The sequence below is a fragment of the Apium graveolens genome, unplaced genomic scaffold (genome assembly GCF_009905375.1).
Source record: "Apium graveolens cultivar Ventura unplaced genomic scaffold, ASM990537v1 ctg2318, whole genome shotgun sequence".
Classification (NCBI taxonomy): Eukaryota; Viridiplantae; Streptophyta; class Magnoliopsida; order Apiales; family Apiaceae; genus Apium; species Apium graveolens.
The window spans coordinates 3,903-31,841 of record NW_027417599.1 but is presented as its reverse complement, the minus strand read 5'-3'; the positions used below and the strand labels follow the sequence as shown (position 1 = coordinate 31,841).

The window sequence follows — 27,939 nt, the reverse complement described above, 5'->3', positions numbered from 1 at the left end:
ATTTATGTTATTATTTCATGTGTTCCTCACTATAATGAGATATTTGAAATTTTTTAATGTTAAAATTATACCGTTTTATTAAAATTTTGAATTATTTCGGGTCATTTGGACATCATTCAATATTCATAAAAGGTATATATCATAATTTTGCAAATGTATAACATATTGAATCCGTAGTAGCGCTGGCTAAATCAAAAAATTGATATTAATCCGGGTTTGATCCCCGGCTGCGGAGTTTCTCTTTTTTAATAATTTTTGGAGTACTCTTTTTGTTGAATATAAATGAACTAGTTCCTGATAGAGCTGCAGTGATGGACCAAAAGGAAATGAAATCTGTAGACTCTTTCGTGTAGTCATGTGTGTACTTCTCCCATCTAGTCATCTTCTATTTTTCTCAGTGTAACTTTTTAAAATGTTCTCCTTCAGTGTAACTTAAGCAGCTATTAAGTTCTGTATCGTAGTCTATATATGTTATTTACCTATTTTTTAGTGAATGATACGATAAACAGGTAAGGATGATATTGAAGCAGTAGCAGAAATATGCCTGATGATATTGAAGCAGTGATCAGCTTTATTCTGATCTGAACATGTAACCAAGAAGCTTGACGATTTCTCGAGACTTTCACATTAGCTTAAACACACTTCACATCTATACCTGCAAATTAATTATTTAAGCTTAGCCAATAAAATGAATGATCTCAAATAAGAACCATAAATGGGATTAGTCATTGATTAGGCCGAGTAGAAAAAGTTTGACAAGCCTCTCAAAAAGGGTAATTTGTGTTGCTTGATCCGAACAAGCTGATTCTTTGCTTCACTGCAGATAAAAGAATACAAGTACATTGGATCAACTGTATCACACATTATCTTGTTTGCCAACTCTGTTTATTCAAAATTCAAAAGAGTTCCAGCTTAATATGTTGTTCGATCAGTTTAAACAATAGTAAGCAAGCCTAGACTCTCCACAAGCATCATCTAGTACTTGTTTCTAGCAGCTTCTTTGTAATATCCAGCATCGTCTTTGTGCTGTGTTCCCAGAACTGTCCTTTCCTACGTGCTGCGATCTGGTAGTTTACTCCAATTGTACGATAATCTTCGACAGGAGAAAATAGGCTCAATTCTGGGCAAAAAATAAGTTTCATTTTATTCAAGAGGAAACCAGTTGAGATGCTGCACCAAGGTAGACTCAGACACACATAATGGTTAAAAAAAATTTAAAAATGAATTCCGCAGCCGGGGTTCAAACCCGGATTAAATTACAAGTTCAATATTTAATTAGCCAGTGCTACTGCGGATTCTTTGTGTCTGTGGTTAGAAAAGTTTTAATATTTATCTTCTAGATTTTCACATATGTACAAACACCAATGCTACTACTGTTACTTCACTACAAGAAAAAAGTCCATAGACATCGGTTTTTGGCCGATGTCTATGCTGTTAACCAACCGATGTTGATGTCGGTGATGTCTATTCTAGACATCGGTGGATACCCGATGTCTATGCAAGCTTAGACATCAATTTTGGTTAAAAAACTGATGTCCATGTATTTTTTTTTACAAAAAATGTTATAAATAAATTATTTAATAACTAAATACACCTATTAAAACAGATTAAACATATAATGAGCTATGTTTTTTGTCACAAAGACATCAAAAATTTTCATATGGGTGATGTAAAATGGTGTATTAAACATTTGATTCTTCACTGAAAGGTGATGTCTATTTTAGCATATAAACATCAGTATTTTCTTGAATAAAGTGATGTCTATGTTTCATTTAGATTTGAATATGTTAGTCTTTGACAACAGTTGTTTGTCTGAAACTGATGTACATTGTGTTGTTTGACATCAGTATTTTTTGGTTAAAAGTGATGTGTATACTGTCACATAGACATCAATTTTATCTTAAACAAAGTGATTTCTATGTTTCATTTAGACTTGAACCTGGATTTCTTTGACATCAATTTTTTTACCTTAAAATGATGTACATTAACTTTTTTGGCATCAACTTTTCTTCTTTAAAAGTGATGTCCAATTGCTTTTGTAACTAGCATACATCAAATATATGGATCTTTGGTCTTGGCACAAAAGTCCAGACTTTGTTCCTTTCAAATTTATTGAGCTCTTCTTGCATTGCTGTGACCTAGTCAACATCTTGTAGAGCTTCTTCAACCTTTTTAGGTTCAGTTTGAGATAAAAAAGAATGGTAGAGACATTCATTCTGAGTGGCTTTTCTTGTTCTTACACCACTATCAGGGTTTCCAATGATTAAGTCAGGTGTGTGTGACTTAGACCATTTTCTTGCTAATGGAAGTTGACTCCTAGAATAAGAACCTCCCCCTTGATCCATGAATTCTATGTTATTTCTTTGAGTAGTACCACTGTTATTTCTTGATGCTCCCCCTGAATCAGTGTTCCCATGGTTATCAGTATTTGACTCATCAGAGTTTGAGGAAGATGAGTCTGATGATCTTTCTACTGATGTTTCTTGAGTTGAATCACTTGCAATAGTCTCTGGATTTGTGTCATGTTGCTCCCCCTCAACATATGCTTCAGTATCAGAAGAATTTCCACTATACTGTGGAACCTCAGAGCTTTAAGTGATATCAGGACTTATTGTATCAGAGTCAGGATTTAAAAGTTCAGCGTAAGGTACTTCACTTTCAAATCTCAACTTGTCATGGTCATCTGCATCTTCTAGACCTGTTATCTTCTTATCATCAAAAGATACATGTTTAGACTCCATGACTGTTCTTGTTCTCAGATTGTAAACTATGAAGGCTTTTATAGTCAACGGATAACCTACAAATATTCCTTCATCAGTTTTCAGATCAAACTTGGTCAGCTGCTCCGGATGAGTTTTAAGAACAAAACATTTATAACCAAAAATATGAAAGAACTTCAAATTTGACTTCTTTCCTTTCACCATCTCGAATGGTCTCTTTCCATGCTTGTTGATCAATGTAACATTTTATGTAAAGCAAGTAGTTTGCACAGTCTCAGCCCAGAAGTAGGTAGACAATCTTGCTTCTTCTAGCATGGTTCTTGCAACTTTTATCAGAGTTCTATTCTTTCTTTCAACAACTCCATTTTGTTGTGGAGTTCCAGGAGCAGAAAACTCTTTTTTATCCCCTTGAGTTCGCAGAACTCTTCCATAGAGCTATTCTTGAATTCCGTTCCATTATCACTTCAGATGATCTTCACTTTGTATGTTGATCCTTTCTCCAGCTCCCTCACATGATCAACAAGAATGGATGGAGATTCATTCTTGGTGTGTAGAAAATACACCAATGTGTATCTTGTATATTTATCAACAATTACGAGTGCATACCTCTTCTTGGAAATAGACATAACATTCACTGGACCAAAGAGATCAACATGAAGTAGATGATATGGTTCAAGAATTGAGGATTCAGTTTTACTCTTGAAAGATGTCTTCCTTTGCTGGGCTTTCAAGCATGAATCACATAAGCCATAAAGAGTAAACACTGCATTGGGCAATCCTCTTACAAGATCTTTCCTCACAAGTTCATTGATATAGCTGAAGTTGAGGTGAGAAAGTCTTTTATGCCAGTTTCAGCTGTCTTCCACAGATGCTCTACTAAGTAGATAAACTTTTGAATTTTCAAAATTTGTGGAGACCCTGGCTTCATACAAAATAGCATGTCTCACACTAGTCAATGTGATCTTGCCATCAGACTTACTGACAATTTCACAATGCTCCTTGTAAAAGTTGGCATGGTAACCTCTGTCACAAATTTGACTCACACTGATCATATTATGCTTGAGTCCTGCAACTAGAGCTACATTTTCAATGATGACATTTCCAACTTTAGTTTCTCCATATACCAAGATTTTTTCTAATTTTCCATCTCCATAAGAAATGCTTGGGCCAGCTGTCTCCTCAAATTATGATAGCAGGGATTTATAACCAGTCATTTGTCCTGAGCATCCATTGTCCAAGACTAGAACATTCCTCCTATCACCCTGCAATCAGTAATTTGAATCAGTTAGTGTTTTTAAGGACCCAAACATGCTTGGATCCTTTGGCCTTTTTGTTAACATATGCAGCAAAAGACTTCATATCAGAGTTTATGTTAACATTCTTAGTATCAGTATTTATACATGCAGAAACAAATTTTGCTTTAACTAAAGAGGATTTCAGTTTATAAAAATCATAATACAAAATGTGATACTCTTTATATGTATAAATAGAGTGCCAAACACTGCCACAATGAAAACAAGGATTATGTGGTTTATATCTAGTTGTTATATTCCTAAACTCTGATTTAGAAGGAACAACTTTTATCTTTTTATTCTTCCTGCGAGAATTAGCAAGATGATTAGTTCTACCACAGTTTGAACAGGTCTTTCTAGGTGTATCAGGTGGGATTGCATAGTTTCCATTCTTATTAACACCTACCTTGCCATTCCTATTTTTCCTAGACCTTTTCCTCTTGTATTTCATGTATAAATCCTTCAGCTTTTGCTTAAACTGTTTCTGAGTCATTGAACCAATATTAACTAAGTTTGTGTGAACTAGTTCACTCTTTTCAGTAGTTAAGTTTGATCTAGATGTTGATGTAGTACCTTCCTCATGAATTGACTTAACAGAATTAGCACTAGAATTAAACTTAATGGTCTTTATTTGAACCTTGTTCAATTTGACCTTGCTATCAGTTATTATTAGTTCTGTTTTCTCAATTTCTTCTCCATTTTTCTTATCAGAATTAGATCTAGCTGAATATCCTAATCCTGATCCCCAACAACCATTCTCTAAGATTTCCTGAGTTTTCTTTCCTGAGTTAGTCCAGAGTTTTAAGTCTTCTTTCTCTTTTGACTTGTCAGGTTTTCCAGATCTAGCTTCCTTCCAATCAGTATCTCTTCTGTTATTCCTCTTATCAGAATTTAACGAACTGGAACCTTTTATGGAAAATCTTCTCCCTTTCCTGAAGTTTCTGTAGACCATCTTCTTGAAACTCTTAACCAGTAGGACAACCATTTGATCCATATCTTCATTGTTGTTGTGATTACTGTCAGTATCTGATTCAGTATCAGGATTTGGGTCATCATCAGAATTTTATGATTTAGTATCTGACTTAGCAATCATGGCTTTCCCTTTGGAGTAGCTTTTCCTCCTAGCTTTCTTCTCTGGCTTCTCTTCAACTTTGAGTGCAACTGGTCTAGATTTTGATCCTTTCCTCTTGCTTCAGTATCTGATTCAGTATCAGGATTTGGGTCATCATCAGAATTTGATGATTTAGTATCCGACTTAGCAATCATGGCTTTCCCTTTGGAGTAGCTTTTCCTCCTAGCTTTCTTCTGTGGCTTCTCTTCAACTTTGAGTGCAACTGGTCTAGATTTTGATCCTTTTCTCTTGCTTCTTTACTCCATCTCTAGTTTATGAGTTTTCAAAATTCCATAGATCTCATCTAGAGGAGTTTCATCAAGTACATAGTTATCCCTTATTGATGTGACTTTATAGTCCCACTTTTCAGGGAGAGCAAGTAGGAACTTCAGGTTTGAGTCCTACAAATCATATTTTTTGTCGACAAGGGATAAGTCATTCAGCAACTTCTGAAATCTGTCATAGATCTCAGTTAAGGACTCATTGTCCCCTGAGTCAAAGTGCTCATATTCTTGAGTAAGTACTGTAATCCTGTTCTTCTTGATAACAGTTGTACCTTGACACTGTACTTCAAAAACATCTCATATCTCTTTTGTTGTCTTACATCCAATGACTCTATTGGACACAATACTATCAAGACTGCTGTGCAGGATATGTCTAACCTTAACATCCTTCATGATATACGAGATATCTTCAGGAGAGTAGTCCTTCCTGTCTTTGTCTATCATCTTCTCTGGTTCTCCTGCAACCGAAACAGCTACCTTCATTGGTTTGTGAGGACCATCATAGATCCTGTTCAAATATTCAGAAACTGTGGCTTCCAAGCACATGGCCATCCTGACTTTCCAGATTGGATATTCATGCACTTTCAGGATGGGCACCTTGATTGCTTCTTACCTACTCATATTGATGACCAACTTTCAGGATTCTGTGTCTCTTCTTTTTTGTCTGCCATTATAGATTGATCTTCAAATCTTAAACTGTTTGTACGTTAACAGCAAGTTCTGATACCAATTGCTAGGCCCTTAATCAATTATAGATGGGGGTGAATACAGTTAATATAATCAACTAGACAAAGCTTCAACAGAATCAACAATTTTTATATTAAACTTATAAAAACTTATTACAAAAATACTCTCTCGAAAGGATGAACAAATATCCTTGAGAGCTGTTAGATTATGCAAAAGATATAATAATATCACAATACTTATAGCATGAACCTAATTTGTGCTTTATATAGAGCACAACTAGTAATGTATAAGGAATCCTATTCAATTAACAACAAGAAAATCTATACTATTGCTTCTGAGATAAAGTCCTTCACGAACTTGAGTTCCTGTTTCCTTTTCCTCTTCAAAGATCAACTGATGTGATAAATACTGATTTCATCATCCGTTGACATCATCATCCGAGATAGGAGAATATAATTCCTAGTTATCAACTTCCATCACCTTTAAATCCGGCATATTCCCATCATACCGTGGATGGAATGAAAACAAATCTCTAGTTTTGTGTTTGGTCCGGAAAAATGAAATGGAATGAATAAAATTAATGAGAAATAATAAAAGTTGGTAGGATGACTTGATAAAAATTGAAGGAGAATAAATTTGTTATGATAGAAATGGTAAAAAAAATGATTAAGGTTAGGAATAGAGCATTCTTCTGAAAATGGGGTGTTTAAATTTTAGTTTACGGTATTCGCAAAGTAACTAGGATAACGATTCGTGCGAGGCAGACACAGATTATCATCTGAAGTTATTTTTAAATGTACGAAGAAATGTAATTCAAAATTATATTATTTTGATGCTATTTGAGTGGTATGCACAACTTCATTTATGCAAAATTAAAAGAATACTTAAAATTATACAAAATATTGATTTTAAATAAATTCAAGTTCAAAAGCGTACGTTCAGAGTTATTACCAATTTAATAATTCTCGTCACATCTGGAAACTGTCCAACAACCTTGTATTACTGCAATTGTCACTTAAAAATGGTATATATATATATTAAGGTTGTAGATAGAAACCTTTTGGTTCGGAGGTTGCTGGAATCAGGTATCAGTTTCGTTAATTCCAACCCCATACTTGAAATTTGGTTGATTTTTTTTTCTTTAACCCTATATATTCCTTAAACTCCCGGATATGATTTTTCATAACTTAGGGAGGAGGTGTGTATAAGACACTGGTACGAGGAATTAACTTTATTTTTCATCACTGTTTCAGTAGTTAAATTCAAATATTTAATGTAAAAATAAATTCATAAATTTAAAAAATATTAATAGCATAAATTAAATTAATAATGTTAATTAATAAAATTACTGATTACAAAATTTAAATTAAACATATTTGTTACAGCACTCAACAAAACACGTGATATCATAAATGATACCTCAACCACATACCACTTTAAACTTATTCCTGATTCCAACCCGATACCCCTTCATGAACCAAACGACTCCTTAAAAAGGGAATGAGAGAACCTTTTAGAAGTGTTCATCAAACCGCACAAACCGCCCGCACCGCATTGCTCCGCATGGTTTAAACTTTTCGTGGTGCGGTCGCGGTTTGTATTTTTGTCAAACCCCGTGGTGCGGTGCGGTGCGGTTTGCGGTTTTGGACTTTGCTCCCGTGGTTCAAACCGCACCGCACCGCATATTATTATAATATATATAATAGTCTTGTACCTTTATAATAAATAAATAAATATATATTATTATTGTCCCTTTATAATATAAACAAATATATATAATAAGCATTTATGTAGCAATGTTGCAGCTTACAGTGGATGGTTGGATGCTACCGTTTATTGTTTTTTTTGTCAATGACTAATATAATTTGAAATTTTATCTAGTGTATGCCAAACAAAATTAGAAATTTTAGTTTATGGTTCAGATGTACTAAAATTGTATTTTGAAGTAATACTATCAACTTGAAACTTATTTATTAATTTATTTATTGATGTATTGAAAATTGTAAATCGTCCGCATTAAAATTTATTATTTTCTTAAAGCGCTCAAACCGCTTAAACCGTACCGCACCGCATTTTCCTGGTGTGGTTTGCGCGGTTTAAGATTTACGCGGTGCGGTTGCGGTTGCGGTTTGAGAATTCGGACAAACGGCACCAGCGGTTTGGTTTGCGGTTTTGGTTCAACCTTTGATTTAAAACGAGATTTTAAATATTTTTTAGTTTATTTTAACATTATAATATTTTAAATAATTCATTAACATTATAATAGTTATTACATAAGTTCTCGCAACTCTCTCTCCCTAGAGTTAAGACACTGTTGTGAACACACTCTATGAACTTGAACCCAAATGAAACTGCGAGCCTTCACGACATGTTCTGGCATATGCATGGTTGATTGGAACATTTTGCAGGTAAAACAATCTTAAATATCCATTATTTTGGTGCCATGCTACAATTATGAAAAATTTGCAACAACACTAAATGCTAATAGCATAGCAATCAGAGTGAAGCTACAACAAACTATGCTTAAATCTCTATATGAGGTTGCTGTCTGCAAATTCTAGGTTTGTCTGTCTATGTTCAAACCGTCCTAGGACTTCCACCACAGTTAATATACCAAACAGATGACAGACCTTGTTAACTAGGACTTACTTACCAAGAGTGGTTACGATTAAATTGAATGTACATAGCCTCTCTGTCAACCTCCAACCCGTTTAAAACCTTAAGGTGTAAGGGAGCGTACTTACTAGGAATCTATGCAACTTGCAAAAAGATTGGATGTAAAGGCAATCTATGCAAGGACATGGACGAACCATGGCAAGATGACCTAATATTTCACACTTCATAGTGTTCTACAATAATCTAAAACTTGAGCTATTATTCCCAATCATTGTAGATGAATTGCTGCAATTTTCCTGAAAAGAACTAAATTTGAAAAAGGCAAGAGACAACTGCAATTTTCTTTGGAATCTCCCTAAATTATATATGTTTTACCAGCAATGTCAATAAAGAGGTCTTAGAGGCACATCAAATTAAAAAACCAATTAATGATTTGTTATTCCAATTTCCAAGTACCCCCAACCGAGTAAAAGGACAGCAAACATAATACAGGTCCCTTGTCCCAGTTGTTATCATCAGCAAGAAAATGTAACACTGCATCATACAAAATTCGAATAGCTTGATTTATTATGAAAGAAAAAGAAACTTCGACAACTGAATAATAATGATCAAGTAAATGCCACCTTAAACATAAGAAACTGAAACTGACAACTGATTCAGTGCGAGTTTATTAATGCATTTTTTTCCAGTGAATTATAGTAAGTAAAGCGTTGTAGCTATATAAATGATAAGATTGCAAATGCAGATAAAGAGGAGAATTAGGCTGCATCAGGTACCATTCCTGAATTTCTTCTTTGATCTGGTGTCATTAGACTCTGGTATATTGACTGTGGTGGAAGTTCTTGGTATCACTAGTATATTGGAAGCCATGTCCCGTTTCTTCCTTTGCATACCCCTGAGATCTGAGTCTTTCTCGCAGTCTTTGTAGCTTAGACCTTCTAATATCTTGTAATTCCATATCAATAGTACCCGTGATTCTCTGGTTGTGCGCGTGTGTGAGTGCTTTGTGTAATTTTGATATGAACAAACTATAGAAATAATATTCCCAAGGAAAATGCACGAAGGATGATATGCACAGGAGAGTAAATGATAAATAAAAGCACAAAAAAGCTTAGAATAATTATTGATAAACTTTTGTCATAATGGTAACTACTAATCACTCACAAACCTATAACACAGTTAAACAGCAAAACCCGAGCATACAGTGATCGACTTAATCAAACAAACTAAAAACATACCCGCGACATTCATAAGGAATCCACATTCACTAAGAAAGCTTCCAACTCGATATTTAGTTGTATCACTTCAATCAATATTAAGTAACACGAGACTCTCCACGAAAGGCCTAATGGAAAAGGGTGGTGGAAAGCCTTCCTTATAACATGGAAAAGGAGTCCAACTATCCCATGAATCAACGAAATTCTTTGCCAAGTGGTTATCAAGACTATACGAAATCAAGTTACATGATCTTGCAAAAATTGGTTCACCATTGTTCCTTACACCCATGACTCCCACACCAATATCTTCATTTGGACGAATACTCATCTTCTTCTCCCATGAAAATTCAGTAATGGAATAGTATTTTAATATCCAGATTTCAAAATACTCATATCGTTTGTCCCAAACAAAGTAAGCAATAGATTGACCAAGTAGATGAATAGTGTGACTACCACTACTACATTTAGGCAATGAGATTTCACGAAGTTTGTCTGTCTTGGTATCGTAGCAAAGAATTATTTTACGCCTGTTCAAACTAACCGCTGCCCAAAATGCAGCACCATTAATGAAAACAGCGTCAAACCAGTTAATGTCACTAACAAAAACCTTATTTTGGCATATTTTTTTCCAAGAATTCGCATTTAGACTATAAACACCAATGATGACTGAATGGGGGTCAGGTTCACCGCGTCCCAAATGCAAACGAGGTTTGACAATATGTACCACAACATAATCATTAATTTCTGGTACAAACCCAAAAGCTAAAGCGTTCCACTGAGTCTCTATATTTAAAAGAGGAGAATCTGGGAGAGTTTTGTATTTTTCAGCAAGAGGATTCCATAGATATATTTCCTTAGTACAATCACGAAACTCAAAAATCATAGTTACACAGATTAAACCATACGATACTGCACGCCACGCAGACTCACCAGCCAGTCCCGGAGGATATTTTGGCTTACAGTATTCCTCACACTGTACATCATCATACCTTAATGTTAACACATCAGTAAAATCATTCTCGAAAAATAGATATTTAGGATAATGGTCATTAGGAATCTTCTGATAATTTAACTGAAGTGTGATAAACATGTCAGATCCTACGAGATTATACCATGACTTCTGAACGCACCTACACCGCAATATATATTTTACAGGAAGTAGTTTGAGAATTTCTGCTAGTAATTCTTCAGGTAAGTCGTTTATACTCCGCATACTTAACTGACTTTCATGCATATTTCTGCGCTTTTTAAGAATCGGGGAACGATTGTCAAACAAGATCATCTGACTAATATTACTAGTTTTATTCGAAATCTGACTGTGGACAGATTTTTTGTAGCACAATTTACCTTGTGAGGATTTTAGCTTCCTGAGCGGAGCCTGGAAAAAGCCTGATAGCCTCACTTTGTTCTTCTTCTTCGTAGACCTACTTTTTTCAATGGGGTGCATGTTTGTCATGGCTTGTGAACCCTAACTTTTTGTTTAGCTCTTTACAGGTCGTGCATTACATATCTCCTTCCGTCCCTTTTAGCAAAACTTTTAAAATCATATTTGTACAACGATTATCCATATTTTTTGTTATTAAAAAGATAAATAAGTAGTGTTAACGATTATCCATATTTTTTTGTTATAAAAAAGATAAATAAGTAGTGTTATATATTCACAAAACTACTAAATTGTTAAACTACTGAACATAGTGTTATACTTATACTATTAAACTACAATCACAAATTATCCTCTTTTAAATAAATAAATAGTATTATATATCTCCTAAACTGCTATGTTGTTAAACTAAAAACTATGAACACATGTTATCCTATAATTTTAATTACAAATTTATGATTATTATATATATATATATATATATAAATATTTTAAAATTATAATATGACGGGATAAATAATATTTTTAAATATCAACGGAACCCGTGCATTACACAGGATTTAAGCTAGTTATTCATAATTACCCATAGCCCATTACATCATAATTGGGCCTAGCACTTTTAACTATTCATTACATCAAATGGGCCTAGGCCCCAGCTTCTAACAAATCAAACACATCAATCGCTTGAACAAATTATTTAAAATCGTCGACCGAACCAAATAAATTACTTAAAATCTTAAACTGAACTGAAACTATATACTTTAATTACATTTTTCGGTTTCGGTTCAGTCTTGTCACGAAAGTATCATAGAACCCGATTGGTAACTGATCAGGTTTCTGAGAATTGGTGTGGATGATCATTATTGGAATATTCTGTTGAAAAAATCTTTACAGAGAATCAATCGTGAATGTGGGAAAATACTTTGAACATTATCACCTCCGCACATCTTGGTTGAGGATGAGAAAACCTTCCATTTACAATCCCCCATGAGGCCCTTGAGGCCCTGACTAATAATTAAAAAATGTATTTAGTAAATAATGGGCTTATTTTATACTCCCTCCGTCCCTTAATACGTTGCCTAATTTGACTTTCGGTACTATTTACGGTAAGCGATTAACTACTAATTTACGTTTAATCTATAATATCAAACATAGTCATGAGTGATCTCGTTGGATTCGTATTTATCAGTACTTTAATACAGTGAAATTTTTATATTTAATACTAATACGAATTTAAAGATATTAACAATCAAAAGTGTGCATTGGCAAACGTGTCCAACACAAAGATGAAACGTTTTTAGGGACAGAGAGAGTATATTGTAAAATACAAAGATGTTTCAATTTTTTACAAAATGTTTATGAATGATCCAACCGTAAGAATGTAAAGATCTATATATTTTAGTGATATAATAAAAATTTTAGAAAAAAATAAATGTATTTGATTTGCTATTTAAATAGTAAACTAGTAGTTTAACCAGTATTTTTTTACTAGTGTTAGTCTAATAGCTATGTTTTGATTTTTTAAAAAATATTTATGAATGATCCAACTTTACAGATGTGAAGATTTATATACTTAAGTGATATTACAAAAGTTTTAGAAAAAAATAAATATATTTGATTTGCTATTTTAACATTCAACAAGTAGTTTGACTGGTATTTCTTACTAGTGTTAGTCTAATACCGATGTTTCAATTTTTTTAAAAATGTTTATGAATTAGCCAAACTTACAGATGTCAAGAGTTATATATTTTAGTGATATTATAAAAAATTAGAAAAAAAAAATATATTTAGCTTGCTATTTTCACTCTCAACTAGTAGTTTGACAAGTAATTATTACTAGTATTAGTCTAATACCCATGTTTCGATTTTTAAAAATATTTATGAATGATCTAACTTTACAGATTTCAATATCTATATATTTTAGTAATATTATAAAAATTTAGAAAAAATAAAATGTATTTTAATTATTGGAGCTCCATTATTTTAACAAATAAAGTATAATTAAACATAATTCTAAATTTTACCGCACATTCTTATTAATTGAATTTATCATAAAATCGATCAAAATCAAAATTTAATTTTCTATTAAAATAATGAGTTTTTAAAATAAATTATAAAATTATAAAATTTTAAGAAAAAGTTTAACAAATTCCAATATTTTTTATAGAAATAATCCGGATTTTAATTTTCATAACAACAAATACGTAATAAATGAACTGAATTTATAAATTGACACTCCTAAATTCAACTAACTGCGGTTGTATTTAGCCTGACCACGTCAGCGATCCGCAAATTTAAACACTAAAATATAATCTAAGGGTTGGTATTATATTTTATAAAAAAACTATAAAATAATATAATTTTTTAATTTTAAACCCCTTACCACCCGCCCCCGCCCCCACCCCTTGTTACCCTGTCCAGTGTCTACCTAACCCCCGCGCCTCCTCCTCCTCCCTTGCTCCCCTTCTTTCTTTTTCTACCTCTCTATCTCTCTCAAATGGCCTAAACCCCTTCTAAACCCCACAATTCACATAACTCTCATTGGAAACTTTATGTACCACTTTACTTCGTTGCACTCCCCTGCTCTTCTCCCGCAACTCATTTTTCAATTTTCCGATCCGACCCTCCAGAAATTCGGTACGTTTCGAAACTTATCAACTGCAATTTTGTATCTATCTATCTTCTTCAACAAAATACAACGGATTTTTAACCGGTCGTATTTACCCGTTTTTCTTGTAATGTTAATATCAACTAGAATTAAAATTAATTTAATGATCAATAAAAATTGGCCGACTGCCAATAAATAGGATTGACCTGACCCGACCGACCAATAGGGATTGTTAAAAATTGGATGATCTTAAAAATAAAATCTAGAAAGATGCGGAAAAACAAGAACAGGTTAGGTCAAATAAATAATAAGCTGCAGCGGGCCAAATTTCCCGAAATCAAATCAATGTCTAAGTACAGGAAGAAGATGAGATTTTTGGGATTTTTTTAAAACTCAGCTCCTCAACCGAAGGCTTCACAAGCGTTCGAAGAAACAACAATGTAGTACGTTGAACTCGATTGAAGGCTCTCGAAAGCAACAGGGGAAGAAGAAGATGAAGATGGCCTTGTTTAATGATCTTGTTTGCAATATCCCTGAGAATAAAGGATTGCAGATTGATGACTTGTCGGAAGATTTGTTAGCAGGAATTCTTGTAAGACTCCCCGTAAAATATATCTTACGTTGCAGGTGCGTCCAAAAATCATGGTACTTTCTCGGTCAAACTCCGATGTTTATTACCCTTCAATTAAATCAGCAGAAAATTATTGCCCGTAATCCTAATTCTAAATATCTCTATTTTGAAAATTATCGAATCGGAGAATTAACAATACATTTTGATGATGTGCAATGTCAAGAATACTGCAAGATTAAACATCTTCCTGGCTTGCCTAAGGTCAGCGGTGCGTGACGTGCAGTATCAAATGGTCTGATCTGCACGGCAACTTTACTTCGTTCATGCAAAAGCCCACACTTCCGGACTATTAACTCTAAATCAAAACTATTACAAAATATAATTTATTAATCTAAAACTCTATCACAAAGGTACTATTACGAAAGCGCAGCTAAAAACGGAAGCCCAAAGGTCAATCTACTCCCATACTAAGATCCTCGAACTCCAATGATTTCCAACTCGAATCATATACAAAACCTGAAATATAAAAGGGGTGAGGTACAAAACTCAGCAAGTACAAATTGACTAACTATTTAACCGGAAAACAATGAGTGTTTTTAATAAAATGATTTTTCTCAAAACAATAATAATTTTGTAAAAACAATTTCTAAAATAAATCCAACCCAAAGTTTTATATCTTAAAATTCAGAATTTAAAACAGAAGAGAGCAGATTTTTATAACAGATCAGAACAGAGTAAAACATAATGAAACGATAATTCTTATAAATACCACAGTCTTGATCTACGGCCACACTTTGCCAGTAGCCGGCATCTAATTCTTATTCTTATTCTCATATACCACACTTTGCCAGTGGTCGGCATCTAAAATTCAATAATTACGCGCCCTTAATAGGTATCTAAAGTTGCATACTCGTGCGCCTACTAAGGGTATCTAAGGCTAGTTCCAGAACTATAGCGTAAATTACGAACGGGTTCGAAAACGTAGAGACTGGGTTTCAAAAGATTCTCGTATCTTATTCTTATATAGTTCGAAACAGAATTCTTATATCTTATACGAAATTCGAAAATCAGAGTATCAAAACTTTTCCGAAAATAAAAGTAGGTCAAAAAGTACTTACCCCAAAGCCTGACCAGATCTGAATATAGCTTTTTTGACCCTCTAAACGACATTTTCTTGAAAAAGATGAAACACGAAAGTTGTAGAGAACGAAAAGAGCTTTACGAAAAGTCCAGGATCACTGAATTCCGACTTACGATGAATTTTCTACGAATTTTACAAGACTGCTGATTTTTGCTGAGAAGAGTCCTACGAATTTTAATGATAAAAACAAGGAATACGAATATGGGGTATTTATAACGATACAAAACCCTATATCTTAACCTACAAGTTATCCATATTAGTATCTGATCCAAAATTTTAGGCCCATTAGTCTAATCTAATTTTAAATCCTAGTCCTTATCTAATTTTAATATTTTTTTCTATTATTCCATTATTGATCGAATTCTAAAAATTACGGGATATTACAGTTCAAATTGGTATGTTGATAACAATTATATCTGTGGAATCCTCTAGTTGAAAAATACAAAACTCTCCCGGATTCACCTCTTCCTTTTAGCGAGAGTAGGTGGAATGCATTGGCTTTTGGGTTTTTACCGGAAATCAATGATTATGTTGTGGTGCATGTTGTCAAACCTCTGCATTTGGCCCGTGGTAAGCATGACCCTCATTCAGTCTTCATTAGTGTTTATAGTCTAAAATCTAATTCTTGGAAGGCATTAAGTCAAGATAAGGTTTTCGTTTGTGCCATTAGTTACAGAGATGCTGTTTTTGTTAATGGTGCTGCATTTTGGATAGCAAAGGGTTCCGACTACAGAAGAAAAATATTGTGCTACGATACCAAGAGTGACATGCTTCGTGTAATCTCATTGCCCGAAGATGATAAAGACAGTTGGCATTGCATTCCAGTTCTTCATTCGCTTGAGCAATCATCTCTTGCTTACTTTCTTTGGAGTAAAACATGTAGCACTCCTATACGTGTAGAAGTTTTGGGTGTAAGGAACAACGGAGAACCAATTCTTGCAAGATCAAGGGACCTGGTTTCGTATAATCTTGATAATGATGAGCCCAACAAATTTGTTGATTCATGTGTTAGTTGGACACCCAATCCGAATTACGATTACCCATGGGAGTGCCCCCCACCGTTTGTTATTCATCCTTTTGTGGAGACTCTAGCCTTGCTTAATATTTGATTGAATTGATCGGGCAAAATATCAAGATTGAATCCTTGTTTGTGAACGTGACTTCCCAAGGCAAGTGAGGTTTATGAATTTTGTGGATTTTGTTTTTTTGCTTAATAATTCCATCATTGTGCGTTACTGACAATTGTTCCAAAAAACGAGATATGATTTCAATTTTATTTAGATATTTGTGGTTTGCTCTTTTCTAGGTTAGATGTGATGTAATGACTAAAGAATAATCTTAAAAGAACAATAATATAGTTAAACAAGAATATCTAGATCTAGACATGGTCTTGGCCCTCATTTAGATGCTTTCGAGATCATTCCAGACTTGGGCCTGGGAGAGGTTTTGCAGGCTTCCTCCTCTGAATCAGCCAACTGCAAATACTTTTATTTCTTCAGAAATGATGCAGATGAAAGTTCCTTCACTTGACCCTTCAGTCTCTAATTTGATGGCACATAATGCAACTTTGTCTAATCCAATTCTTGAGGAAGATCCATCTCTTATCAATATGAATCATGATATATCTGCGAGCCTTACTACCATTAAAGAACCAGATGAAGGGGGAAGCAAAGCTCTTATCAGCTCTGGTAACATGGTTGATAAAGGTTAAGGCAAGATGGTGTTGGATGGTCCTAGTTCTGGTCCTAGTTTTAGTACTGCATCTTCTATATCTGTCAACTCCTCGATGGCTGGCCCTTCTTTTGCAACAGACTTACAGATGGGATAAAAAGAAATTATCATATTAGACGTTTAGGGTTTCCTGGCTTTAGTCTCTTTGTTCTAGTCCTTGTTCTAGTCCTTAGTTTCCTTGGATTCTAGTATTTGGGTTTAGGTTGGTCTGCAGTTGGTTGCATTGGTCTTGTAGTACCAGTAGTAGTTGCCTTTGCAGTGGCCTTGTAGTAGTTTGCAGTTTGCTTAGGTTGTCGAAGAAGGCTCAGTTTAGTTTAAATGTCTCTCCATTTACATGTCCTAAATATGGAGGAGATAGGTGGGTCAGGCCTCTAAATGGTGTTATAAAGGTAAATGTTGATGCAAAGTAACGGATCCAGGTTCAAATATACGGGCGTTGGAATTTTTTCCCCCCAACTAAATGAATATCTATTAGAATAATGTATTATAAACCAGATTATCATTTTATGAAGATGTTTACGAACAACTCGCGCGGTTCATTAAAAACTTGAGCTAGAGCACAAAATTGTGTTTGTTAAGAAATGAGCTGGAGACGAGGTTTTGGCATATTCGGCTTGAGTTTGGTTCGAAATCGGCTCGAAAATATTCAAAATACGATTTTATAAATTGGATAATTGTGAAATTTTTTGGCTAAAAATCCTCTCTTAATTGTTGTAGTTGCAATCGGTAAAATTAGTTACCAACATATAAAGTCAATAAAATTTAAAATCTTTGTACTTTTCAACCATCTTTTGGGGGAAGTCAAGAATACTCTGTAAATTTTGAAAATCAGTTTTGATTCTCATGTCAACTACATAATTAGAAAACCGGTCTAAGTGATAGAGACGGATTTGATCAAATTCTAAATTCTAAATGATAGAAATCTTGCAAATTGAACTAGTTTTAACTCATCAAAAACTGATGAGTAATTACGTGGATCAACATATAAAAGGCATGAAATTAACTTCATGTAACTCTATGAACATGCGTATTCATCTCTCGTAATTAATAATCAATTACAATATTTATCAAACTAACCTTAAAGTGATGTTAATTAGAAACGTTCGTTCAATATCTAATCCTAACGTTTTTTATCATCTACTCTTAACTTTTATTTTCATTTCTAACTCTTAATTTTTTAAAATAAAAAAGTGCAATTTTTACTTATAAATTTGGTGGAGTTGGTCACTTTTTGGGATAGAATACCCTAATTGCTATTTTGAGAAAAATGACCTCAAATGTCATTTCAAAACGGGTCTCGAAGTCCGTTTTCTATAAACCAAAAACGTGATTTCGCGTTTCTTTTTTTTCCCAACATGCAAAACGCAAATGTGTGATACATTTTTTTAATTTTTTTATGCTAAAAACGGAGACTGATGTTGAGTTTTGTGGGAAAACTCAAATTGGTGTTTCGTTTTTCAATTTTTTTTTACAAAAAATACTAGATAATATTATGTTTCTAAACTTAACACGATATTCTAAAAGATGTTTTATTCATATTTTATCCATGTCTATAAATATTTTAATATGTTTAAAATCCAAACTGAGATATGGTGAAACCTAAAATATTAAAAATAATTAATATTTATAGTTCAGTTATTAAAGTTTAGGTCCTAAACCGTAGATTAAATTAGGGTTTTAAATACTAGGGGTTAGGGCCTAGACCCTAATTCCTAAAACCTAATTCAGTGTATATTTTAATAATTTATTTTTTAATATTTTTAAAACCCAAAAAGGGGATTGGTGAACCTTACAGTGTTAAAAATTGTTAAATTAGGGCTTACTTTTTAATATTTTAGGACTCACCATTCTTAATTTAGATTTTAAAAATATTAAAATAATTATTAATTTATAATAAAATACGAACAAAACATTCCTTAATATAGAGTATTGAATAATCTCCCTTTATTTGGACATCATTCAATATTTGGACATCATCCAATATTTAGTAAAAGATATATATTATTATTTTGTAAGTTTGTACCACATTGAATCCGCAGTAGCGCTGGCTAAATCAAAAAAATTGATATTAATCCGGGTTCGATCCCCGGCTGCGGAGTTTCTCTTTTTAAAATTTTTTTTGCCATTCCTATCCTTGCTGTAATCCAGGTTATATGGCTTGTTTTTGCAGACTTTAGTCTGTCCAGTTTGGGCTTGTTCTGAAGCTTGGCGGTTTCAGTTCCAGCAGACTTTACCTAATTATTGACTTTTACCGAAGGATTATTAAGTACCACAGAGAAGAGAGTACTCTTTTTGTTGAATATAAATGAACTAGTTCCTGATAGAGCTGCACTGATGGAACAAAAAGAAATGAGTAGTAGTTCACAGCGATTACATTGATAGCAGAATAGCTTAATTCAAGTACTTTCAATCTGGAGACTCTTTCGTGTAGTCATGTGAGTACTTCTCTCATCTAGTCATCTTCTATTTTTCTCAGGACCCGCTACAATAACTTTTTAAATTGTTCTCCTTCGGTGTAACTTAAGCAGGTATTAAGTTTAGTGAATGATACGATAAACAAGTAAGGATGATATTGAAGCAGTAACACAAATATGCCTGATGATATTGAAGCAGTAATCAGCTATATTCTTATCTGAACATGCAAATAAATATGCCTGGAGACTTTCACATTACCTGCAAATAAATAATTTAAGCTTAGGCAATAAAATGGCATTAGTCATTGATTACCCCCGAGTAGAAAAAGTTTGAAAAGCATCTCAAAAAATGGTAATTATGCCCTTGCTGAATTAAAAAAAAATGCTCAATTCCGGGCAAAAAATAAGTTTCATTTTATTTTGTACTGAGATGTTGCAGCAAGGTAGACTCAGACACACACAATGGTTAAAAAAAAATTAAAAAATGATTCTTTTCTTGGAGAATTTTAAATATTTATCGTAAGTTCGATGTTTAATTAGCCAGAGCTACTGCAGATTCTTTGCTTCTGTGCATGGAGAATTTTAAATATTTATCTTGTAGATTTTGACATACTGTATGTACAAACTACAAACACAAATACTACTGTTACTTCTTTAAAATCAACCCATTTGTGTTTCTTGAAGTTTAATCATACATATTTATCAGACAAAGCTCAATCTAAAGGTAATGTTACTATAAATAATGAGCCTGTTAGGAATCTTTTCAAGAAATATGGATATTTTAGTGATGCAAAAATATCGAAATTGATCAATAAGTGCCCATCATTTTATGAACAAACATATCCCAGTTCAAATTCATCGAAACGTAAATGAACAGGACCTGAGCAGCAGAACAAAACAGTCTGATTAACCTACCTGAACTTCATATGATCAATATGTAAGGGGCATTCATCGAAACGTAAATGAACAAGACCTGAGCAGCAGAACAAAACAGTCTGATTAACCTACCTGAACTTCATATGATCAATATGTAAGGGGCAGTTAAGGTAAGCTGTATTTTATCATGTACTGAGATGTTGCAAGAATGTAGTCTCAGAAACAAGGGCAAAAATATAAAATAAAAGAGTAGTTTCGCAGCCGGGGATCGAACCCGGATTATATCAAGAATTGATGATTAATTTAGCCAGTGCTACTGCAGATTCAATATGTTGAATTTTGAATTCACTTTATTTAATATTAAAATGTCTCACATCTTAATTATCTTAATTCACTTGAGTAAAATAAAACTACAAAAAATATCCAAATTGTTCGCACTCAAGATTTTGTACTAAATTGAGTACCAAACTTATTCTTCTAAAATTACATGTCATGTTCATTTGTGATGCGCATATTAATATACATGAGATCCATTTAAGATATAAATGACCACCGGTTAACTGAGATTTTTGGAATTTTTTTTGAAAACATTTTAAAAAAATTAGCATTTTTCTTGAGGATATAATTTCCATAATATCTGCTATTCCTAATACAAACTAGCCAAAAGACCCCTCTATATATAGTCCCCAGTCATGCTCAGCACATTTATTCTCAGTTTCAACTGAGAGCTTTAGTTCATATATAATTATACATGCACTTGTTCTCCCCTGTTCTATTAGACTACTTGCTGCATAATCTTCTCTGCAGGTTCTTTCACTATCATTATTTCATGATTCCACAGCTTTAATATTCCAATCTCCTTTGCACAAGCATAAAGTTCTACTACCATGTCATCAGAAACATTGGCAAATGCTCATTAAAAAGGTAAGAAGCACGCGTTGAGAGGTCCTCTATCAGACGTATTTGTAACACGATAATCATCAGCAAATTTCTCCAGTAATCAAATTCAAATAGATCATTAAAAAAGATAAGAAGCACACATTTCTCTATTATTAGATAGATTTGAAAAAGAAACTTGCTTCAAGTTCAATACACATCTTCCTATAAGTGAAACAGACCAGTGAAACATTGAATAACATGTTGGTCATTACATATCATCTGGCAAATGCATTCAGCACCGAATATGCATTTTAGTAGCCCTAAAACAGAAATAGCTCGAGTAGTACGTTCTAAGGAAAGAATCGGCCTATTTAGTTATTCTTATAAGGCCATCTCCAAGAGTGGCCTATCGGTCTAAATTTGGACCGATTCAACAGTGGCCTATTCCAATTTAGGCCATTGAATAGTGCCGGCTATTCACATATTTCTAATAATAATATACTTGAGTGAAGATGAACATATTTTTAATTCAAATTAATAATATACTTGAGTGAAGATGAACGTGATTTGAGTGCTTCAATTCAAGAGCTGATCGAAATTCCAATTCCCGAAGTTGAGACGCTTGAAAATGATGAAAATACTCGATATCAACAATTTCTTTGACGATATCGAAAATAAAAAACAAAAAAGCTCATATTCTTCTTCGAGATGCATTAATCGAGCATGTGTGGGAACAATATACTAATTCGGAGTAGTTCAATATTTTCTATTTTTCTTTTAGTTAATTTAATTATAATATTATTTTTTCTTGTTTAAGTGTAATGTTTTATAATTTAATAAATTTTTAAGTTTGAAATTAATATGAATAAGTATGTGAATTAGTACCAACACATTAAAATAACAATATATTAATAGTTAAAAAAATAAAATATTGATATATGAATTTGGACCAAAATTTAGACCGAACTATTGGAATAGAGAGTTGTCTCGGTCCAAATTTAAGCCAAAATTTAGGCCAAAAATCTTGGCCACTCTTGGAGATGCCCTAACGGGTCAAAGATTCGGAACAAATGTCACTTTACACAAGTGATGGCGCTACAATTGAACATACAGAGAAAACAGTCAGTTCTAGAAGATAGGGAATATAGAAGGCAAAAAGTGGAGATCTTAATGGAATTTACTAGGAAAAAGTGAAAAACTAAAATCAAGTAGATAACTACCTAAGAATCACATTAAAAGAGAAACTGTGAATTTAAAAAAAAACAGACAAAATCTACAATTTATTTCAATACATATCGAGCAAAAGCAGAATCAAACTCTAGCCCCGCATGCTCCTCAGTTACGACCAACCAGCAGATAATGGACTCCAAATTGTGGGAAGCTACAAAGGTTGGAGATGTATCGTGACTCTAACTAGGATGACTGCAGGGTGCTGACCGATGAAGAACGTGTGGCCTTAGTTAAAATAAGGTTATTGGAGAAGGTACTGGTGAATGATGAGGGCAATACAGCTTTACGTGAAACATTGCTTAATTTTAAAAATGATTATTTCGATGATCCAACCGTACGGATGTTAAGATATATCAATTTGATTCATATGAAAAAATTATTAACAAATTTGAAATTCATCTTAAATGTCAGGATTAGAAAATCCAGTAAAAGTACCACTCTCGACAACGAGACTCGTTCCCGATTTACAAGATTAATTTTTAAAATGATTTTTTCGACGATCCAACCGTACGGATGTTAAGATATATTATTTTTAGTCATAAGAAAAAATTATTAACAAATTTGAAATGCATCTTGCAAGTCACGATTAGAAAAATCCAATAAAAGTACCCCTCCCGACAACGAGACTTGTTCCCAATTTACAAGATTAATTTGTAAACTGATTTTTTCAACGATCCAACCGTACGGATATTAAGATTTATCAATTTTAGTCATACGAAAAAATTATTAAAAATTTTGAAATTCACCTTGCATGTGAGGATTTAAAAAATCTATTAAAAGGACCACTCACGACAACGCGACTTGTTCTGGATTTACAAGATTAATTTTTAAAATAATTTTTTTGATGATCAAACCGTACTGATGTTAAGATATATCAATTTTATTCATAAGAAAAAAATATTAACAAATTTGAAATCCATCTTGCATGTCAGGATTATAATCCAGTAAAAGTACCCCTCCCGACAACGAGACTCGTTCCCGATTTACAAGATTAATTTTTAAAATAATTTTTTCGACGATCCAACCGTACGGATGTTAAGATATATCAATTTTTGTCATATGAAAAAATTATTAAAAAAATTGAAATTTATCTTGCACGTCAGGATTAGAAAAATCCAGTAAATTTACCCCTCCCGACAACGAGACTTGTTCCTGATTTACAAGATTAATTTTTAAAATGATTTTTTCGACGATCCAACCGTATTGATGTTAAGATATATCAATCTTAGTTATAAGAAAAAATTATTAACAAATTTGAAAATCATCTTGCATGTCAGGATTAAATAAAATCCAGTAAAAGTACCTCTCCCGACAACGAGACTCGTTCCCGATTTACAAGATTAATTTTATAATGATTTTTCGACGATCCAACCATACGGATGTTAAGATATATCAATTTTAGTCATATGAAGAAATTATAAAAAAAATTAAAATTCATCTTGCACGTAAGGATTAGAAAAATCCAGTAAATGTACTCTTCCCGACAACGAGATTCATGGTATCTGTTAGGAGGAAACACGCACACACATATTCGAGATTTAGTTCTACCAATACGGAGTACACACACACAATAATATATTTGACGTATAAAATTCACATCCCAACTTGTATTATTACTCAAAAAAATCATCAACAATACATCAACAATACATCAATACATAACACCTCAATGGTGTCCCAAACTGATACTTGAGTCAACCAATGCTCAAGCATCTCGCACACGATACCTAAAACAAGTACATCTCTTAAGCATACTCAAAATAATAACATGACTATGTAATATAGTCATCACAAACGTAGCCAACAAGACAAACATAATCTGATTATAATAATAATTGTCTACCCATACAATTATTACCCATTCCCATTATATGATAATAATTGTCTAATACATACGATTATTACCCAATCCCATTATGATAATAATTTTCAACACATAAAATTATTATTCAATCCAATTATGTCTTGTATCACCAAACCCAACCAATCATCTTGAGTTGAAACCCAACAATCCTCCCCTTCAACCTAATACTCTAGATCAAATAGAACGGTAACTATCAAAACATCAATGTCAGTTCGCTGATGCCTCCCCTCGAATAAGAATCCTTTCATCTCGTTCTTCCAACTTTTGAAAATCACTAAAACCCGTATAGTGACCTCCAATACCTCCAATTTACCGTTCTTCATTATAACGACATATCCATCCACAAAATTATGTGCATCAAGCACAAGTGCCTCCTTTAATCATTGAGTCACCCAATCCTTACTTTCACAATCCTTCGGCCTCTTGAAGAATAACAACAACATCATCCAATGATCCCTTCCATCTTTACCTGATTGATCAACTATCAAACCATTGAAACTATTACAATGATCCCTTCCATCTTCAACCTTGAGTCCGAACGAATTGATCCACGGTGCAAGTCAACCGCCATACCGCACATAACTTTGTCAACATATCCACGAACGTACTCCACCATATCAATTGAACCTCGAACGTTCCTCCAACCCAATTCATCACGAAACTCGAAACTCGGCTGTGATACCACTTGTTAGGAGGAAACACACACGCGTATTCGAGATTCAATTCTACCAATACGTAGTACACACACAACAATATATTTGACGTGTAAAATCCACATCCCAACTTGTATTATTAATCAAAAACATCATAAAATCTTTCTCAACAGATTCAATACAAAAACATAACTATATACCCCAAAAGTAGAGATAAAACACACACTTCAACAGGAGATACACAAACACACAAAAAATTGGATTTTAGAAAGAAAATGAAGGAGTTAGGGTTTTCCACCAGAGAAAACCCGTGAAACCTCTCGATTAACTTGAGAAAAGAGAAACCTCGCGAGATGAGTGAGGGAGTTGGCGAGCAAAAAGAAAATTATGATTTTATAAAAGCTTAATGACGCAGCTAAATTTTAGTTTAGATCAATTATACGAATTATACTTTACTGTGATGTTAATTTTATCTAATCATGAACCAATAATTTACATTATTGTGTTTTAATTCGAGACGCATTATATCAATTAAATCCAACTAATTATTATATTTGATTTTAATTTTTTATTTATGGACCAAAATGATGATTTTATTTTTGTTCGGATAATTAGTATATATACAATTTTTTTAGTTGGTAGAACTATATTTTGATTTTAATTCGTTTTAATTTGGATCAATTGTATATTAATTTTTTAATCCGTTTGAATAATGTGTTTTTGTTTTATATCAATTTAAAAGTATTATATTTTTAACCAGATCAGTAGCATCTATTATTTTGTCTTAACTTGAGGTATATTATACCAACCAATCCCGCTAAACATTATTTAATTTTATTTGTTTCAGGCAGAAAAGTGTACATGATTTTATTTTATCTCGAGACAATTATACCGATTAACAAATTATCTTTCAATTTTAATATCTATTAAAAAATTATAGATTTTTGAATTTAAATTTATAGAGTAAATTTACTTTAACATCAATTAGAATTAGAATTAGAATTGAATTGACAAAGTAAATTTACTTTAATATCAAATCAATGTCTAAGTTCTCTTCTCACAACTCTCGGTTAGTAAACAAGTACAGGAAGAAGATGAGGTTTTTGGGATTTTTTACAGCTCAGCTCCTCAACCGAAGGCTTCACAAGCGTTCGAAGAAACAACAAAGTGGTACGTTGAACTCGTTTGAAGGCTCTCGAAAGCAACAGGGGAAGAAGAAGATGAAGATGACCTTGTTTAATGACCTTGTTTGCAATATCCCTGAGAATAAAGGACTGCAGATTGATGACTTGTCGGAAGATTTGTTAGCAGGAATTCTTGTAAGACTGCCCGTAAAATATATCTTACGTTGCAGGTGCGTCAAAAAATCATGGTACTTTCTCGTTCAAACTCCGATGTTTATAACCCTTCAATTAAATCAGCAGAAAACTATTGTCCGTAATCCTAATTCTAAATATCTCTATTTTGAAAATCTTCGAAAAGGACTATTAACAATACATTTTGATGATGTGCAATGTCAAGAATACTGCAAGATTAAACATCTTCCTGGCTTGCCTAAGGTTAGCGGTGCGTGGCGTGCAGTATCAAATGGTCTGATCTGCACGGCAATTTTAATTCGTTCAAATGGTTATGTTGATAATAACATATATCTGTGGAATCCTCTAGTTGAAAAATACAAAACTCTCCCGGATTCACCTCTTCGTTTTAGCGAGAGTAGGTGGAATGCATTGGCTTTTGGGTTTGTATCAGAAATCAATGATTATGTTGTGGTGCATGTTGTCAAACCTCTGCATTTGGCCCGTGGTAAGCGTGACCCTCATTCAGTCTTCATTAGTGTTTATAGTCTAAAATCTAATTCTTGGAAGGCATTAAGTCAAGATAAGGTTTTCGTTTGTGACATTGGTTACAATGATGCTGTTTTTGTTAATGGTGCTGCATTTTGGATAGCAAAGGGTTCCGACTACAGAAGAAAAATATTGTGCTACGATACCAAGAGTGACATGCTTCGTGTAATCTCATTGCCCGAATATAATATAGACAGTCGGCCTTGCATTCCAGTTCTTCATTCGCTTGGGCAATCATCTCTTGCTTACTTTCTTTGGAGTAAAACATGTAATTCTCGTATATATGATTATTTCAGCATGTGGGTACTAAAATATGATTCGTTAAATGAATTTTCTTGGGAGAAAAAGATGAGCATTGATACATGTGAAGGTATCACTTCTATACGTGCAGAAGTTTTGGGTGTAAGGAACAATGGAGAACCAATTCTTGCAAGATCAAAGGACCTGGTTTCATATAATCTTGATAATGATGAGGCCAACGATTTTGTTGATTCATGTGTTAGTTGGACACCCAATACGAATTACGATTACCCATGGGAGTGCCCCCCACAGTTTGTTATTCATCCTTTTGTGGAGACTCTAGCCTTGCTTAATATTTGAATTGAATTGATCGGGCAAAATATCAAGATTGATTCCTTGTTTGTGAACGTGACTTCCCAAGGCAAGTGAGTTTTATGAATTTTGTGGATTTTGTTTTTTGCTTAATAATTCCATCATTGTGTGTTAGTGACAATTGTTCCAAAAAAATGAGATATGATTTCAGTTTTTTTAATATCTGTGGTTTGCTTTTTCCAGGTTTCATGAGATGTAATCACTCAAG

The 27,939-nt window shown here is 33.3% G+C and overlaps 2 protein-coding genes across 2 annotated transcripts; one reads left to right on the top strand and one right to left on the bottom strand.

The window, feature by feature from the left end:
• Window positions 1–10,015: 10,015 nt before the first annotated feature.
• Window positions 10,016–11,383, bottom strand: LOC141700415 (F-box/kelch-repeat protein At3g23880-like). Its single transcript, XM_074504192.1, has one exon. The coding sequence runs from the start codon at window positions 11,381–11,383 to the stop codon at window positions 10,016–10,018; it is 1,368 nt and encodes a 455-aa protein (XP_074360293.1).
• Window positions 11,384–26,315: 14,932 nt separating this feature from the next.
• LOC141700413 (F-box/kelch-repeat protein At3g23880-like) lies at window positions 26,316–27,719 on the top strand. Its single transcript, XM_074504191.1, has one exon. It carries the CDS (start codon window positions 26,316–26,318, stop codon window positions 27,717–27,719), a length of 1,404 nt encoding a protein of 467 aa, XP_074360292.1.
• The last annotated feature ends 220 nt before the right edge of the window (window positions 27,720–27,939 follow it).

Excerpts from the sequence above, each read along its gene's own strand:
- LOC141700413 (XM_074504191.1), top strand. The coding sequence starts at position 26,316 with ATGTCTAAGTTCTCTTCTCACAACTCTCGGTTAGTAAACAAGTACAGG.
- LOC141700415 (XM_074504192.1), bottom strand. The coding sequence starts at position 11,383 with ATGACAAACATGCACCCCATTGAAAAAAGTAGGTCTACGAAGAAGAAG.